We start from the raw sequence: 19218 nt of genomic DNA, 5'->3' as shown, positions 1-19218 counted from the left end.
GAAAAAAAATATATTCTAGAATGGAAAGTTCATGTGCAATACTATTTTTTTTCAAAGGTCAACATATAGGGCTGTGCGGCATATTTTCAACGTTTACATGCCCCGAACTTCTAAGAGTTTAAACTTACACTAAAATTCTGTACTACCCCTACCTTGACTTTATGTTTTCCACACATTTCTACGAGATGAAACATAGAGATCATACATTGTATCTGGGAACCAGTACGTAAACAAAATTAATTATCTATGAATATTATATATCTCCCCAAAAGAGGCTTGGTTTGTGAAACAGCTGTATGTATGAAGTTACCAGTCTGTTATATGAATTCACTCAAAATTTTATAGAACTGACTGTTGGAATCTGGTTTTTGCATAAATTCAAAGCACAGTTATTGTTTTCTATACAGAAGACCTTTATAATAATAAAATCATAGCCATTACAGGCTAAATTATCTATTTTATGACCCAGGGGCCTGAAATTTGCAAAATAATTCTGCTGTTTCTCTGCATATGGAATATTTAGTACCTTTTTTTAGGATAGAACACACTATTTTTAGTTTTATTGAGGTATTTTTGTATCTCTAGCTTGTTTTTTTCTATGCCGCAGTCACAAGAAACCACAGGTGTTACGGCTTAGGTTCTGGTTTTCGACACCCCAACAACAATATTCATCAAAGATCTATGAGTTTAAATGACTGCGAAGAGTTAATATAAGCTCTGCTTAACAATTTTAATTACAAATGAGCATATATAATGAATTTACTTTGCATACAGGGCCTTAGGTAAACTATGCATAATTTAAACTGTGAATTTATGCTTAGTCATCATAGTAATGGCCAAGGGTTACACAATCTTCATGAAATATTTATATAACTTTATATTTGAGTTAATTTCATTAAAACTCTGAAGATAAACCAGATTTGGTGAAATTCTACATGTTCTCTTTTTTCACCCACATGTAGGTTGCGTTTCTGTAAATATCGACAATGCAATTTCCCATAGGAGCTCCTTTTACGGCTAAAACTGTACCACTTTTACTATGAAGTTTTGAAAAAAAATATATCCTAGAATGAAAAGTTCAAATGCACTAGTATTTTTTTTTCAAAGATCAAAATATAGGGCTGTGCGGCATATTTTCAACGTTGATATGACCTGAACTTCCAAGAGTTTAAACTTACTCTAAAATTCTGTACTACCACTACATTGACTTTAGGTTTTCCACAGATTTCAATTTGACCGCTATGCATATGTATATTTACTGGTAACATTTCCAAGTTATGTCTCTACGAGATGAAACATATAGATCATATCTGGGAACCAGTACGTAAACAAAATTAATTATCTATGAATAGTATATATCTCACCATAAGAGGCGTGGATTGTGAAACAGCTGTATTTACAAAGTGCAACCTATAGCTGACTATGTGGTATCGGCTTTGCTCATTGTTGAAGGCCGAATGGTGACCTATAGTTAATAATTTTTGTGTCATTTGGTCTATTGTGGAGAGTTTTCTCATTGGCAATCATACCACGTCTTCTATTTTATAATTATTCATCTGTAATCCTTCATATATAACACTCTGTCTTTTGAGGTGAAAAGGTTCATTAATCCACCAATCTGTTTAACTTTCGGAACTTATTTAACAAACGTTACTGGATTTGTAAGAAAAACTCAAAGCTAGAATTCTGATATCATCTGTAAATAAATATTGCAGGTGTACTTTTCATCCATAGAACCTCTGTACAGTATGATATGAGGGTTCGTAGAAAGGTCGTTAATTACTATTACTCTAGTGTTATTTTGTCAATGAACATAAACTCTATTGCGTTTTTTTCTTTTTTTGATTTGCAGACCTTGAAAAAATTAAGAACGGAACGACTTGACCAATTGAAACCAACTGTCTGCTTGTCATCCTTCAACTTTTTAAAGCCACGTCCGTTCGATGATACATGCATGTACTTGTTCATATCAGATTGCAATATCCTTCGGTCAGGACGGATGATGCTCTTTCCAAAATTATCTATTTAGATTTTCAGTTATAATTCAACAAGCAAAAGTTGAATGCCAAGTGTAACCAAAATATGCGACAAGAGCCATTTAACAGCCCAGTAGTCAGCACTTCTTTGTTAACATGAATTATCATTGAAATGGTCATTACTATAAATTAACTGTTTTACAAAACTTTACATGTTTTAAATACTAAGGCTTTCCTACCTCAGGAATAGATTACCTTAGCTGTATTTGGCAAAACTTTTAGGAATTTTTGGTCGTCAATGCTCTTCAACTTCGTACTTTATTTGGCCTTTTTAACTTTTTTTTATTCGAGCGTCACTGATGAGTCTTTTGTAGACGAAACGCGCGTCTGGAGCAAATACAACATTTCAATCCTGGTATCTATATATGATGAGTTTATTTACATTACTTTGAATATAAGGAAGGACGAAATATCATAAGAGACTATTACATATATTTTCATCTAGAATTCACCTATTTTTTTTATAATAATTCAATAAGGATTTTGTGCCACCGATATTACAGTGTACGACAGGATGACGTCATATTAACATGTAAAGATCACTGACATTGATTTACTTAAGTGTGAGACGATATTAGTACATTATAATATAACAGTTTTTTCCCATTTAAAAGATGCGAAAGATACTAAAGGGACATTCTAACGCATAAGTCCAAAAAAAAAAAAAAAACTGTACACAAAAAACAAAATAGAAAACTAAGGACTGGGCAACATGAACCCCACCAAAAACCAGGGGTAATCTCAGGTGCTCTGGAAGGATAAACAGGTCTTGTTCCACATGTGGTACCTGTTAAAACAAGTATTCGACCTTGATTTTATTGTTATGAGTTTCTTATATACTTATCTTCATTTAATGTATTTTTTTATGTTACAATTAATTTTAGAAGCCGCGCAATGTTGATATGTTCAACGTAAATAAAGTCACCTTCTTATCTTAACATAAAAATACAAACACAATGTCCAAGGGGAATCTTCTTAAAACGCCAAAGGAAACATTGGTGTCTAAAGAAAATTTTGACAAAACGACATTTTTAAGAAAAAAAACTGGAATAGCAAACGTGCTCAGTACACACAGTCATGCTTTTCAGATTAGGGGAGTTTAAGCGGTCACAAACACATTGATCCCATAACATTCTTTAAATGCATGCACCCCTAAAGTAGAAGCCTGTAATGCGATGTTGTCATATGGTGTTGTCAGTAATATTTCATCTATTTAGTTTTCAGTTATTGTTTAGGATAACACAGACCAGATTTTTAGTTTGAATTGTTCGTAACTTGCATTGTAACAAATTAAGCTGTTAGTTTTTGCTTTTTATTTGTTTCACATTCCTATTGTTAGAGCAAATTCCTAGCTTGATATAAGGTACAGTTTTAACTCATTGCTGGATGCCGTACGTAACCATTAGTTACATATTTCCAAGTCACGTTATCTCTTGTGGATAGTTGTCGTGTTGGCAATTATACCACATCTCATTATTGTTATATTTTTAAATACAGCATAAAAAAATACCACTAGTAATATTTGATTTAGGAAAGTATTTGAAGAGATCCTTCTGATTTTGAAATATTCTGAACTGTATAACTACGTATTATCAGTTAATCGTTGTGATATAATGTGGTAATTGTAGTTCAAGATAATTATTTTATTTCAACAACATAATTTTTCTTTCAGTTTATTGTATAGTATACAGTATACTGGTAATATTACCAAATTCTGGTAATCGTTTGACCACAGAAAATTGATTGAAGTTATTCATGTTATTAAAAACAAACAAAAAAATCAACTTATTCTGCATAGAATAAAATATAAAAAAATCAATTTCTAACTTACAGATACCATGGTTGCTTAACTTATCATTTTTAAAAATGTCAGACTTGGTATTACTTGCCAGTACAAGGCGACCGAAAATAAAAGAAAGATTTAGTTTAGAAATAAATACTCCTGCTACAGATCTTTAAAAGAACGTCTGCGATTGGATTAAGGTTATTCAAGCTTATTTAATGTTTTCGGATCATCATCTCAGATTTCTTTAGTGAATAATTCCATTTTTTCCAGTAATACCATGAAACACCTCTATGGTGATTTTTATCGCTGCTAATCTTTCCTCGTAGATACTCCCCATTCAAATTAGAGTAAGTACAACCTTTATACCACCAAGCCCCAACAGTCCGTTGTGCACATGAGTTTCCTCTGTCCTTTGTACTGAATACAGCACCACTGTTATATGTCATTCCATCTCCTTAAAATAATAACAAACATGATATAACATAAAAACATTTAAATTATGTCTGTTATCATTAATTTATCTTTGTGAGCATTATCTGTGCAACACGTTATCATTTAGTTTCAAGAAGTAAGAATTTTGTTTTAATCTCCTATTTCACAAATACGAAATGTATATAAAATGTACAAAAAGAACAAAAAGAGTGTAATTAGATACACATGATGTAATTTTGAGGCACCTGAATTCTGTTTCGGCAGGATTCGTTTTGGGTAATCTATAGTTTTTATTTTATGAATCGGTATTGTTGTTTGTCTTATCGTCGGTTTGAATTCGGATCATGGCGACATGTGTATTTTGTTTTGTCTTTAGTTGTGATTGTCTCCTTAGTACCTTTTCTCAATGTTTAGTAAGATGTTTTAAAGATATGAATTAACACTAGTATATTTACATATGAACGTATATTGCATAAAAACAAAGATCCCTTCATTTCAAAAAATTTATATAAATTACACAAAAAGTCATATCAAACGAGAGGGAAGATCATCACCAATACCGTTTTGGTGCATATAATACACAATGCGATTTTTCATTTGGTGTCTTTATCCAACCACCAGTTTTTGTCATGGCGTTGTTAGTTTGTCTTCGATTTATGATTTGAATATTCAATTGCTATCTACTGCTTTTCTATTGACATTTAATATTTGGACACCTACATTTGCATATTTAAAATCTGCGTTTCTGTTGAAAATGTCCTAATAAGTTTCCTTCCAAAATTGAGATATACAATCTGCCAATGTCAAAAAAAATTGACATATCTTCATCTGACAACCATATTAATAAAGAATGTTATTTAAGTTGCAGTTTTAGCACAAATGTTACATAAATATAAAAAAAAGGAGATGTGGTATGATTGCCAATGCGACAACTATCCACCAAAGTTCAAATGAAGTGGATGTAAGCACTTGTAAGCAACCGTACGGCCTTCAACAATGAGAAAAATCAATACCATATGGTCGGTTATAAAAGGCCAAGACATGAAAAATATGAAATGATTCAATTGGGACAGTTATGTTACAGCACAACATAAGAACAAACTATCAAAATCAGTTGAAAAAGGCTTAACTCATCAGAACTATACAAAGCAGAACAACATCAAACAAAAACACAGACCGGACGTGGCAGAGTACTTATCCATTCCTCATGCCTAACAACATAATAGACACTTAGCACAGATCTGAGAATACTTGCAGTTACTGATAGGTCGTTCAAAGCCAAGAACAACTAATCAAACAAAATCATGTATCCAATACTAAAATATCAATTGTACACATCCAACATCCAATAGATTTAGTGTTAAGATGTCATTAAAAGTCAGAGAGAAACACAGCCTTTTTCAATGCCGAATTCTAGGTATCGACAGATTGTAGTACAATGAAATAACATATATGTAAAACAATAATATTTAGTATGGTTTTAACTAACTAATAACAAAATCAATATGTTTGCCAATAAAAACAATATTCAAAGATTTAATTACAGTGATAAGTTTACTCTGATCGTATCTAAAGTTTACTGAATAATGTTCCAGCACCTAAAAAAGGACGGTATAGATTTCAAATATGCATTCTAACGAAAGGCAGTTGTCTACTTTTATATATCTAAAAAGTAAAATACGCATGATACAGGATGATTTATGGTCATAGTTTTCTAAATTTTTTGACAAAAAGAAAGACTAAAACATATATAAAATGCAGATGTCTTTTTGTTGTTCTATTTGGAATATCACACTGTATATTTAACTTTAGATACAGTGCTTAATTGCAGATTTATGATCGTCTTTTGAAGTTGTTACTAGATATCATATGTGATTTATTTTTATCCTATTCTTTAATTTCGGCCTGATAAAGTATGATATATGTAACTTAATATTCGAAAAGATGTATTCAACGAAGGATCAGGATGCCAATACGTTTTTTTTTTGGGGTTTCAATAAAAAAATAAAGTATTTATTGTTGTTGCATAAACCGTGGCGGTAAATGTAGGAATAATGTCGTTCGATTTTCCAATAATTAAAAAGTAAAATAACAAAAACATTGAACTATCAAAACCTCAAACACATCAAACGAGTGGAAAGGAACTGTTATATTCCTGACTTAGTACAGGCATTTCCTCATGTAGGAAATGGTGGATGAACCTGGTTTTATAGCTAGCTAAACCTCTCGCATGTATGACAGTCGCATACAATTCCATTATATTTACAACAATGTGTGAACAAAACAACCAGACATTAATTACGAAATGTACCAGAGAAGCGAATACAGCATAATGTAATAATCATTTATATGTAATTTGGAGGACATGAATTCTGTTTTAATTGGACTTGTGTTGCTCAATTTGTAGTTGTATATGTAAGGATTTGGTATTCTTTGTGCTATTGTCGTTTTTAATTTTGGACATGCCGATGTGTGTTTTATATTGGGTTTGATTTTTAATTTTCCCTTGGTACCTTATCTGAATTGAATGATAAATGTTTTTGAAAAATGAATTAAGAATAATGTTTTTATCAATCAATGTATATTGCAAAAAGGCAAAGATCGCTTCATTTTAGCAAGTTTTATATAAATCACACATATCTAAAGAGAGGGAAAGTCATCACTAATATTATTTCGGAGCATAATGCACAATGTCACTTTTCATTTGGTGTCTTATCAAACCATCAGTTTTTGTTTTGCCATGGCATTCATTTGTTAGATTATCTTCGACTAATGAGTTTGAACCTTCACCTAAAATGGTTTACTTTTATAAATTGTAACTTGGATGGAGAGTTGTCTCATTGGCACTCATACCACATCTTCCTATATTTATTGAACATCACATTGGTATCTTCTGCCTCTTATTTTATTGGAACACCTAAATTTGCAGAATTATTTAAAATCCTTTGTTTCTGTTGAAAATTTACTTCTTATCAATTTCCATGCAAAAATCGATATACATAACATCCCCTTCCTAAAGCAAGGCATATATATACTAGTGTATAACAACCATATTCGAAAATAATGGTCTCTAATTCGATGTGTAAGCATTATATTTTGCATCAATGTATGTTGCAAAATCCAAATATAACTTACACGACAGTCGTTAAGTGTAAATTTCACAAAATCATTCTAACCAAATGTAATGTCCCACTGTATTTTGGAATTATTATGTTTATCCTTAACTATTGTCAGCATGTACAAATGCGTAGGATTTCTGCAGAAGTTGTAACAGCACAGACTTTATACATCTTTTATTTTCATATCACTGCTCCAACAGAGGTATGAGGAGGAAAGATTAAAAATGACACTCCGTTAATTTTATGGACACCATCACAAATTGGTTGATCTATACGATGTGTCTGTGTCTAAACTAACTAAAGACATTTTTACAACGTCTTAGATTGTGGTTTACCATCAACGTCGACTGGTCTTCTAAGTACCAAACGTGACCTATTCCCGAATATGACTGTTTTGCTGAGTGTAAATTTGCATTGCTATTAGACGTGTCTCGGTATCCAACATTCATGTATTTAGTTATGAGGTTTCATTTGTCATTCTGGTTGGATGTTGTTTTATGTCTTATCGTTTGTGGTTTTAATTCTATTTTTATTTTCTATATGTATGTAAAAGTAAAGATATTAATCACTTAGTTCATTTACATGATTTTTAGTTTAGAGCAACTATATGCACAGGATTTATTCGTTTTTACACAGTTTTATTTAGGAGAAAAACCGACATGGTTATAAAATACTAATAACTACACCACTACTAACACAATTCTATATTAATATTCTTGTAATGGTTAGAAAACACAATAAATAACACCATTACAAACTTAATCCCAATTTTATATTCTATTTTTAGAAATTTATCTGTGTCGAGACTGTTTGTGGCGTTGATACATTCGTGTGACGCACAGTTCATTATTCTATTGTGCTGTATTTGTGTTCTGTCGTAAATTAATTTTAGGTGTTCGTTGTTATGTTGTGGTTTACATGTTGAAATGTACTATTATATTATTTATTTATGTATTTCTCTGTCTTGAATCTTCTTCCATTTATTTGTACTGTATTCCTGTCACGCGGTATTTTTAACAATGCCATATAAGCGGGAGGTTTGGCTAGCAATAAAACCAGGTTCAACCCACCATTTTTTCTTAAAATTTCTGTACCAAGTCAGGAATATGGCAGTTGTTATCACATAGTCCGTTTCTATGTATGTTGACGTTTGTTTTTGTAGCAGTTCAGTGTTTCTGTTGTTCCGTTTTGTTTCCTCTTATAGTTGATGTGTTTCCCTCAGTTTTGGTTTGTGAGCCGGATTTGTTTCAGTTGAATAGATTTATGACTTTTGAACAGCGGTATACTACTATGATCTTTATTAGTGTTGGAAAAATAAAGTATGATAAACAAACTCATCCAGACTATTAATTTTGTACGAGCGACGCGCGTTTCGTCTACAAAAGACTTATCAGTGGCGCTTGAATAAAAAAGTAAAAAATACAAATCAAGTACGAAGACGAAGAAAACTGGGAACCCGAAATTCCAAAAAGTTTTGCCAAATACGGGTAAGGTTGTCAGTTTTTGTGGTAGAAAATCATTAGTGTTTCGAAAATTTATAAATATAATCCCATCAATGAATAGATATGTCATGTCAACACAAATAAACCAATGTGATCAAACTTTCTCATAAACGTATTTGGTGATCGATCGGGTTGGTAATACGTCTTTTTTAAATTTTGATAAAGTTTAATAAAGTGTTTTTTTGTTTTTTTGTTGTTGTTGCGGACATACTATTATAGTAATCTCAAGGAAACCTACGTAGTGGTAGGGAGTAGTCTCGTGGGATTTCCTAATCATTCAATAGAAAATTGTCTTTGCTTTTCTATCGTTTTTTTTTAAACAGCATAATTTTCGATTAATTTTTTAAATTTTGATAAAGTTTAATAAAGTGTTTTTTTTTTTTTTTGTTGTTGCGGACATACTGTTATAGTAATCTCAAGGAAACCTACGTAGTGGTAGGGAGTAGTCTCGTGGGATTTCCTAATCATTCAATAGAAAATTGTCTTTGCTTTTCTGTCGTTTTTTTTTAAACAGCATAATTTTCGATTTATTTACATTGACATTTTCTGATATCTACCAAAGTCTATTACAGATATTTAGATATTCGGAATACCTTTAGGATTTTTAGAAAAAAGAGAACTAATTCATCAGCATATAATATATATATATATGAGAAAATTAGTTGATATTTCTTCTATTTGAAGTATATGATCGTTGACTTTTTTAAGACCTTATTTATTGTACTTAGTAATACATGTATTATCTTTTGTATAATTACATTGTACAAAATATTGTAAAAAAAAGAAGGATTAAATTTTCTGCTTATCGAACACCTATTTAAGGTAGCTGGGGTGTCTTAATGTTCGACAATAGATTTTTCTTAAACTTCTGTAAAATAATTCTGGGTCTATATTCTTTCAAATTTCAATAAAAAATGGGGGTCACGGATCTTTTTTTTCGTTAAAATAAATTGAAATTAACGAAATCTGGCTTCTTTTATGTTTGTTATATAGGGAAAAAATATTTTTGTTCTTACTGAGGAAATATTTAGTGATATAATTGGCTAAATTTCAATGAGAGAATTGCTTTTCATAAATGCTTCTGAAATATCAAATAATAATAGGGGTCGCGGGCCTTATTTATACACTTTACGACACTTAATGTTTTGAAAGTTTAATCTTTAAAATTTCAAGTTTAAGATATGTGTGTTGTATATTGAATGATACTTGGTAAAAAATTGTTAAACAAAAAAGTATTTTGGCAAAATGCCCAGATGGGATGCTCAGAAAAAGATACCAGATCTACCTTAAAAGGGAAAAAAAACATCTAAAAGGATTGAATTCAACATGAATAGTATTAGATACAAAACAAAGGTAACAAAAAAATGGGGTAGTTTTTAGCAGGAAAAAAAAACCGCAGACTAACGTGGATCAAAGAGAAGAGAAGGATTAAGCTATTTTATTGGGGTTGAAAGTAAGATACAGGAGGAACTTAAGTCCGCCACACGGAATACCTGTTTATCGTAGTTGCACCAATATGTAACATATTTTGACAGTTTTTATCTTTTAACATGTCTAAAATGCTTTTTCTGATAAGGATGATAGTGGAATTACTTCAACTTACATGATAGGTTATGTAAATAGCAACTATTTAGACAGTGTTTTAACCTTTGTTTATTTAAGTAACAGAATGTTTCCTTTATTTTGTAGATGTATCACGGGCTTATTTGCCATAACGTTACACAACTTAAATTTGAATGGAAAATGGGTTTGAACCGACTTCATGTTTTATTTTAATTCTTCATAATTTTAGAACAATTTGACAATATCCCATGCTTTTGGGTTTTTTTTTATCCGAAAGGGATGATTGTCGCATTTTTTAATTGCTCATCTTAAACATGTTAAAGGTCAATTTGTTATGGACGTCGAGTGCGATTTTCCGTAAATCTAATTTCTTCCCTACAGACTGATTTAATGTTAACATTCGGTGTATCTTGAAGTGTATTTAACTATGTTGAAAGATCTGCATAATGACAAATGATCACAACACAAATTATTAAGGCTCTAAGGAAATCATTTAGATTTCCATCGCTTTTGCAAAATGGGTGCAATGCGATGTCATTCGCAAACACGACAAGGAAAGTGGTTGGTGTGGATTTCCTCCAAAGCGTTGAGGAGTGTGAAAACAAAATTCAGACTTTGAAATAATGCTATTGTGATGCAACGAATGTAAACACGTACTGTGGACAGATGCGGGTCACAAATTATGCGCGTACATTACTTTTTATTTTATCAAATTGCTTTTTTTTATTAAGAGTAAACTGGGATGATTTATTCGGATTAACTATCCCGGGTTCCATCCGGAGCAGATTTCATATTGTGAACGCGATTAATATACACGTGAAAATTTGGAATCAAAAGAGCAAAAATATGAAAAAAAGCATTTCCTTCTTTTTTGGGGAATAAAATAGAAAGAAAAATAATGGATTTTGTCTCGTTTTGAATTCTTGGATCCACATGATTTGGAAAACAAATGCATCAGTTTATGTTCGTGCTCATTGGAGTAAAGTGATATTTGGGTAGACTCAACGTTTAATAACATGAAACAATATATTTTCTGTCTATCCTCCCACTGCCAAAAATGGGTAAATAAAGGCAACAGTAGTATACTGCTGTTCAAATAATAGTTTATTTGACGTTGAAACTGATTTTACGCTATTGCTATTATCCCAATTCGACTTAAACAAATTCATTGAAGATGAAGTGAAAGAGGCAATCTTCCTTATAGTTAAATTTAGACGATTAGGAAGATATCAGTTTAATACTAAGCAAACCGAAGAGAGGTTTGTACATGGGAACATCATTTTATGGTTATAGTTACAGATGCAGTAAATACGTAGCCACTTTATTTAATTTCAGTATTTTGGGACATACTAAGCTTTTTTGAAAATATAGTTTTTATAAACACTTTTCATATATATTATATTTATAAAAAACAGGTAATTGGGTCACAAGGTTTACGATAACCATAACGTGCATTTGAACGATCTGGATGCACGAGTGACTCAATTCATAGAATTGTCTGTGTAACTTCATAAAATAAAAAGTTCAACACCGGTTGATGTACTGTTTTCTATAGCTCTGCTTTGGGCAAAGTCGTTCAAATGACCTTACACATGATTTAAGGATGTTTGCTACTCTATTTGTGTGTCAGATAATCGGAATACTCTAGTTTTATCCATGTAATGTCATTAACAATTTTGCCCACTAACCCCTACTTTTCTTTTCATAATTTTATTGGATATAGTTTTAATGGTCATTATGAAAATCTTCTTAAATTCTTGATATTGTTTCATAGTTTTTAAAAGAAGAAGTACTTATACAGTATGTTAAATGGACTAATTTTCCGTTGAATTTTAGAACACGGACCTATCATTTATTTCTGCCTTTTAGGATCCATTATTTATATACTATCAATTTCTAACAGTCTTTTAAAAGCTTGTTGTTTTAAGACAAAGTAGCGAACATCCTTAATTGTACGTTTGAAGAGCATTTGCCGACATTTCTAAATGTTTCCTTTCTTATTTCTATGGATAATACGGAATAATGTACAAACATGACTTTCATTTTTAGCATAAGGGAAAGAAATATATCTGTAAAGATTGTGTTATACAGATCATCTTTAAAATGATGAATTTTCTGTTCAGCAATGTTTTTTTTAATTGTCGATGAACATTGCGTTACTTTTATGTAGGGTTCGTAGGATTTATGAGTCTTAACAATTAACACGATTTTCATCTACTTCTAAGATAATGAAATATTTTTAATTTGATTTTTAAGGTAATTCATCCACGTACAGAATCAGGGTATCATATTTTACATTATTTTTTCTTGTTTTCAGATAACCATCAAATCTGTAAAATGCGTTATTTTAAAATGTTTTTTTATTACTGTAACGGAACTCACAGTTTCTTTTTTATTCTATTTAAAAAAAAAAAATCTAGAGACTGAATTGAATCGGCCTACTTGAAAGGTATGTCTATCCTATATGAAATTATTTACCCCTGTGAATATATCTTGTTCTATGATGAGTACAAAATTACAAAGCATCTTAAAGATTGTACACGGCACGTTTCTTGCATGCCTTTGCGAAGTAAAAAAATCAGTGCGCACCTTTCGATCGTGTCATTCCTGTTACCAACATTTTATTAGTAATAACAATATAATTATATTAAAAAAAAAGCATTAACGTTTTTGGAAACCAAGACGACAAAAGAATAACCATTTTCAAAGCAAAAAGGGAACACAGAGTTAAGGTAAATATCTTGGAAAACTTATGATAAATATACATGCTTTATTCTTTTATAGTACATATCAAGATTTAAGTAAATCACATGTGATTAAATACCTGCAGTGCCATTGTATCCTCCGATCGTCAATTTATAACTAGAGTCTTCGTTTCCCAAACTGAAAGTATTATATGTAGCATATCTCGTATCACCATTCCAGTCCTCTAGTGTAATTCGTAGCTGATAATTTCCTTCTGACGTGTGTTTGTAAACGTGTTCATTACCTAGATAAAATGTGTGCAAATGTTAAGAAACTGTTAAAAAAAATAATATTTTTTAAAGTGTTATGATTAACTTTTTATTGATTACTTCAAATTGTTGATAATGGACTATTTGTAATACCCTAATGAAATGAAGAACAATACTTTATCACTTTTCCAAAATAAAAAAAACAAAACAAAAAACGAAAAAACATGTCACTGCCTACAATTTTATATGGATATTTTTTATAACGAAAGTATAGTATTTTAAGATTAATTACCAAGCCAAAATTCTCCTGTCAGTCTACCGAAACCATTTTTATAGTCTTCCCATCCGCGGTAAAAATCCACACTACCGTCTTGTCTTCTTTGTAAAACCTTAAACAATAACATTATATCAAAACAAAATAAGTTCTGACATCTAGCAAATTATTCCGCTCAGAGCAGTGGTTGGAATTGTCTTAAAATTGCTGTACGGAAGACCCTCTTTTCTTTTTGTTGAAGACAGCACTTTAATTTTGAGACGAAGAACGTTTCTATTAATGTGACATGTTTTCGTTCTTAATGAAGTTTCAAATGCATTTGATAAAATTATAAAAATAAAACAAAGCATTTAAGATGTTATCGCATCATCTATGATGTACGATTCAAACTAACATGAAGGAAGCGGAAGAAAGAAAGTAAATTACATATATAATACATTTACTATTTGATATAAAAGATATTAGTAAACATGTTCAAATTAACACTAAAAACTTACTGTCCAACCTCCACCATCAATATCCATATTGCAGTAAACTGGGAATGGCGATACACCTTTTGGACTCACACTGTAAACGCCATTTGGGCAGCCTTTTCCTTTCAAATCACCACAATCTTGTAAAACTTTCCCGCATGGTAGTTGATCGCCTTGAATTAATTTAAATTTGTTGTTGCAATTTGAAACACACACTAATATATTACCAAACACACTACTATATAATTAAACACACTTATATCAATATACTGTAATTGAAATGATTTTACTGGTTGAAATTTCCAATACTGAAAATGAGTTTTACAAAAAAGTAGAAATATGACTTACATTTCATAAGCTGTCAATGCTTACAAATAATAACAAAGTAAAATACAAGATGTTTCAATTGATGACATGACTTGTTTTTGCTTACGTTGATTTGCTATGATTTGTTGAACTTCCTGCAGTGAGTTCCGGAAAGACTTCATCTCTGAAAAATATTGATAAACATTATTAATTTTATCTTTTACACTCAATTACCGTAGTTTTTTGTAAAGGAACCCCTATATAATATTATCTGCAAATTCACTATAAAATGGAGAAAATACTGTATGATTGAATACAGATAAATATTGTGAGTGTATGTGTAATTATTTTTTATGTTCTTTGTATATGTATATCAGAATATTACGTTCAAAGTATAGTACTTTGGCTCGTTCAACTATATCTGAAAGTCGAAAAATATAATGCATTGATTTCTTTTAACTTCCTATAAATATAAGACTATTGAATTGATGCTTTAATTTGAAAATAGATGAACATTTGTATAGAAGGCATAAAAAATCGGCATAAAACGTTCTAGAATCTGTTTTGAAATCATCAAACATTTTGTCAAATGTCAAATTACCAATACAAAGATATTCTTAAAATGGATAGGTTTTTAATACACAAAACGATAGTATCTGCAAGTTCTCTATCTCAGTAAGTTTTGTATGTTTTAACAAAGCAAATTTTGTAATAGATTTCCATTTGAATGATGTAAAATAACCATCTGATCACCGACTTCGTTTTCTATTTTATAAATCATTCAAAGTTGTGTTGTAGGTGAAAAAAATTTCAACACAACGTCGAAAAAAGCTTTTAACGTTATCAGCCGTAAAGCGTCGATTTTTGACGTTTTGTACTACATGTATCAACTAGATGACAAATTGGTTAATACACCAAGAAATAAGTCGATGATCCTATGACTACTTACACATAAACTTTTTTTTTTCAAAATTGTTATTTATCAATAGTTTAACGAGCAAAAGTTGTATGCCAAATATATGACATACATGTAACCCGTTACCTGTTCATTGACATTAAAACAATATGTTTTTATATCTAAAGCACGTTATGTAGTTTTGGTTTGTTTCTAATGATTATATTTTTTTCATACATGTAACTACACACTATATAAGTAACACATATTTTGATTGGCTTATATAATTCAAGTCAGTTCCCTTTTTTCAGTTCGATATTTAGTAAACATACAAAGTTTAACTGTCTTTATGCGTATAGATGAAAGTTAATCATCAACATATATATCACTTGATTATAATACTTGAAAACAAATTATCTTGCATCCTTTACCTGCTGTACGGTTTCTTAATATTTGATAAACTTTACTATATTACTTGAACTGTACAATGCCAGCATTGAAAGGTCTTCAAATGTAACTTACGTATTGATAATCAAATATTTGATGTTATTGACCACCCACACAAATGCAAAAAAAAAAAAAACTCAAACTTTGGATTATAATTTGGCAATATCTCATGTTAGAAATTAACAGTTAAAGAAGGGTATCAATCAACAACAAAAAAAACAAAATCAGTTCGACCATATGATCTTTATGCCAAGATTATTTTTCATTAACAGCATAACCGTTTCCTCGAATGTTACCTAACGCATTAGACTTATTACCGGATTTGTTCTCAATTGAGAAATACAACGGGAGCCACATGTGTAGCAAGATCTGCATAACTTTCCGGAGCACCTGCGATCTACCCTGCTTTTCGGTCGGGTTCGTTTTGCTCAGTCTTTAGTGTTCTATGTTGTGTTTTGTATACTGTTGTTTGCTTTTTGGTCCTATTCTTTTTTTCCAAGGCGTTGTCATTTAAATTTCAACTTATGAGTTTGAATGTCACTTTGGTATCTTACGTCTCCATTTTGTGATCTTTTAAAAAAATATCTGTCATTATTACTAGTATTTACTATTGAGTAATAATTTATTCATCGATAGCATGTTGTTATTGTATGAAAAGAGAGACGAAGAATACCAAAAGGATATTCAAACTCAGTCGAAAATAAACTGACAACGCCATGGATAAAATAGAAAACAGACAAACAACATTACACAAAACACAACATAGAAAAGCAAAGACTATGTAACACGAACCCCACTGGTGCGCTGGAAGAGTAAGCAGATCCTGCTTCACATGTGGAACCGTCGTGTTGTTCTTGTTAGTACAAACCCGGTGATAAGTCTAATTTAGTAGGTCACATTCAACTTCACCGCTTAAAACTATTGGTTTAATATTTTCCTTGTGAATAGCAACTTTTTTTAAAGGACATCATGATAGAAAAAAACAAGCCCTGGACCACCCTCACATGTGCCACACAAAACTAACTTTGGATTGCAACTGGGCAGTATCTCATGTTAACAGTTAAAGAAGGGTATCAATAAACAAAAAACCCAAAATCAGTTCGTCAATTATATTTCTGTGCCAAGAATTTTCATTTTATTAACACCAAAACCTTTTCCCCAAATGTACATAGACATATTACTGGATGTTTTTCTCAAATTCCGTAGCACCTGCAATCACCCCCAGTTTTTGGAAAGAGTTGTGTTCTTTAGTTTAATATGTTGTGTTTTGTCTACTGTTGTTTTTTTTTTTGGTGGTATTTTTGTTTTGCCATGGCTTTTTCAGTTTATTTTCGACTTTGAGTTTGAATGTCCCTTTGGTATCTTACGTCTGTATTTTAAGATCATTTTAAAGGATCTTTCAATATTACTACTATTCACTATAATTCAGAAATAATTTACTATTTGCCACAGGAGGTTAAACACCAGCCATTCGTCATGTTTTGGCTTGCAATACGTTTATTTCACATGGAAACACATGTCCCTTTTTTATACATGACAATATACAACTAATGATTGACATTTTTAAACTATCGATGATACTGTTATATAATCCAGTGAATAAAAGTAGATGTGGTGAAGACGTCTATCAGATAGATAGCAATCGAAGGACACAAATAACTCAAAAATATCAAAAAGTCAACTTTTAACAATATATTAGTGTCAATACAATATGCTAAGCCCTAAATATTTTGATGCTATATTTTATTTTGTGAAGTAAAATGATATCACGATGAAAAAAAAAAAAGAAATAATTTATTCATCGATCACATGTTGCTGTTTTAAATTATGAATGACGAACTTCCACCTACGACGAAATTACACTTTAAAATTTATCAACGGACGTTTATGAACTCGCACGGCACAAATTAGGTTCATGTGGTCTCACTTTCTTGTCTTGAATATGAATTTAATTTGCAACTGGGCGTTAAAAAGCCACACATCCATATATAATACCACATCTCCTTACTTTTATATACAATGTAGCCAATGCATTACCTTATTTTCAAAGTATAAAGATGCTGATATCTGTAGTATTTTAGGGGCACAAAAGATACTAATATGATAATCGTATATATTCATACACAGTTCCATTTTAATGTGGATTGTAAAGATAAGATTCATGTGTGTGCTGGTTTTTTGTTGTTTTTTGGGAGGGAGATTCAAAGGACTGGTATGCAATTATTCATGCGAAACACGATAATCTACGTGCATTTTCCTTTAAAGAGAATTCGATATAGATTCTAATCTTTTGACAAAGACGTACCAGAATATCTCAAAAAAATAGAATTGAAATTGCTATAACCAAAATCAAACCAAATCATGTACAAGTGAACCTACCAATAGGAGACCAAGCTCCCCGCCCCTCCCACGAAAAAAAGGTACACTTACTGGATAAATATGGACACGACCGAGTCACTTTATTTATGTTCGCACAAAGCGATGCTCGTCTCCTACCGCCATCACGGAACGCTCCTAACCTTCGCAAATATGTCCCTTTGAAAGATATCTCTGCTGTTTGTTTATTGTGCAGGTATAACATGTAAACAATTTGTATGAACGAGTCCATTTGGTCAAATGTGGCAGCCATTTCATATATGTATACTCTGAACATACTTGTAAATGTGTGTAGCAGTCACGATCACATGCAACCAAACGTGTATGAACATGTGCGTGTAATATTCGTCGCTGGAATACAAAGGTTCGGCCTCCCCGACATAAAACAGTGTATCTACTTTAAATATAATTGAAATTATAATGTTTAGTTTTGACATTAGACTTATAATTCAGTTCGACTGTACATTATTTCAAAATTAAATCTGATTGAAGTTTTCCTATAATAAACTGCATACATTTATCTCTATATAAATTGATCACTAATTTACTTTTTAGATGTATTCTACGGCACTGAACAAAATTACTGTATGATACGTGTGATATGTTGTTTGTTTTATTTCATGATGCATGACCCAGTAAAATATGCCGTAAAGAATGTTAAACCCTTACTCATGATACTGTATTAAACATAATTTTACATGTACATACAGGTTTGCAGTATTTAATTTTGGCATTATATTTAACACTTTTTAGTGAATCAATATTTGCAACTTAGAAAATCCGCTATTGAAAGTAATTGCAAATGACATTTTGCAATTAATAAATGTTAATATTTCAAATAAAAGTGTTTTTGTATTAAAACGGTTTTATATATATGTAAAATATTATGTTAAAAGTCATTTTATCAAAATAAAGACATTTACACATGTACACGAAGTTTATTTTATGATTTACACAATGAGTTAACTCGAAAAGTAAACGCACGTAGAAAATACACTTGTGTAATCTGTAGGAAACGCTCGTTCGCTTTCAAGTGCAAGTAAAAATAAACTTGT

The 19218-nt window shown here is 31.0% G+C and overlaps 1 protein-coding gene across 1 annotated transcript; it reads right to left on the bottom strand.

Moving 5' to 3' along the window:
• Positions 1-4034: 4034 nt before the first annotated feature.
• LOC127708216 (angiopoietin-related protein 7-like) lies at positions 4035-14233 on the bottom strand. The gene is made up of 4 exons (XM_052213060.1): positions 14164-14233; positions 13685-13781; positions 13263-13427; positions 4035-4276 (listed from the first exon to the last, which is right to left on the bottom strand). The coding sequence occupies exons 1-4, from the start codon at positions 14188-14190 to the stop codon at positions 4035-4037; spliced, it is 531 nt and encodes a 176-aa protein (XP_052069020.1). The 5' UTR covers positions 14191-14233.
• Positions 14234-19218: the final 4985 nt, after the last annotated feature.

This window comes from Mytilus californianus, unplaced genomic scaffold (genome assembly GCF_021869535.1).
Source record: "Mytilus californianus isolate M0D057914Y unplaced genomic scaffold, xbMytCali1.0.p SCAF_7, whole genome shotgun sequence".
NCBI lineage: Eukaryota > Metazoa > Mollusca > Bivalvia > Mytilida > Mytilidae > Mytilus > Mytilus californianus.
The sequence above is the reverse complement of the archived record's forward strand: the minus strand, read 5'-3'. Positions and strand labels throughout refer to the sequence as shown.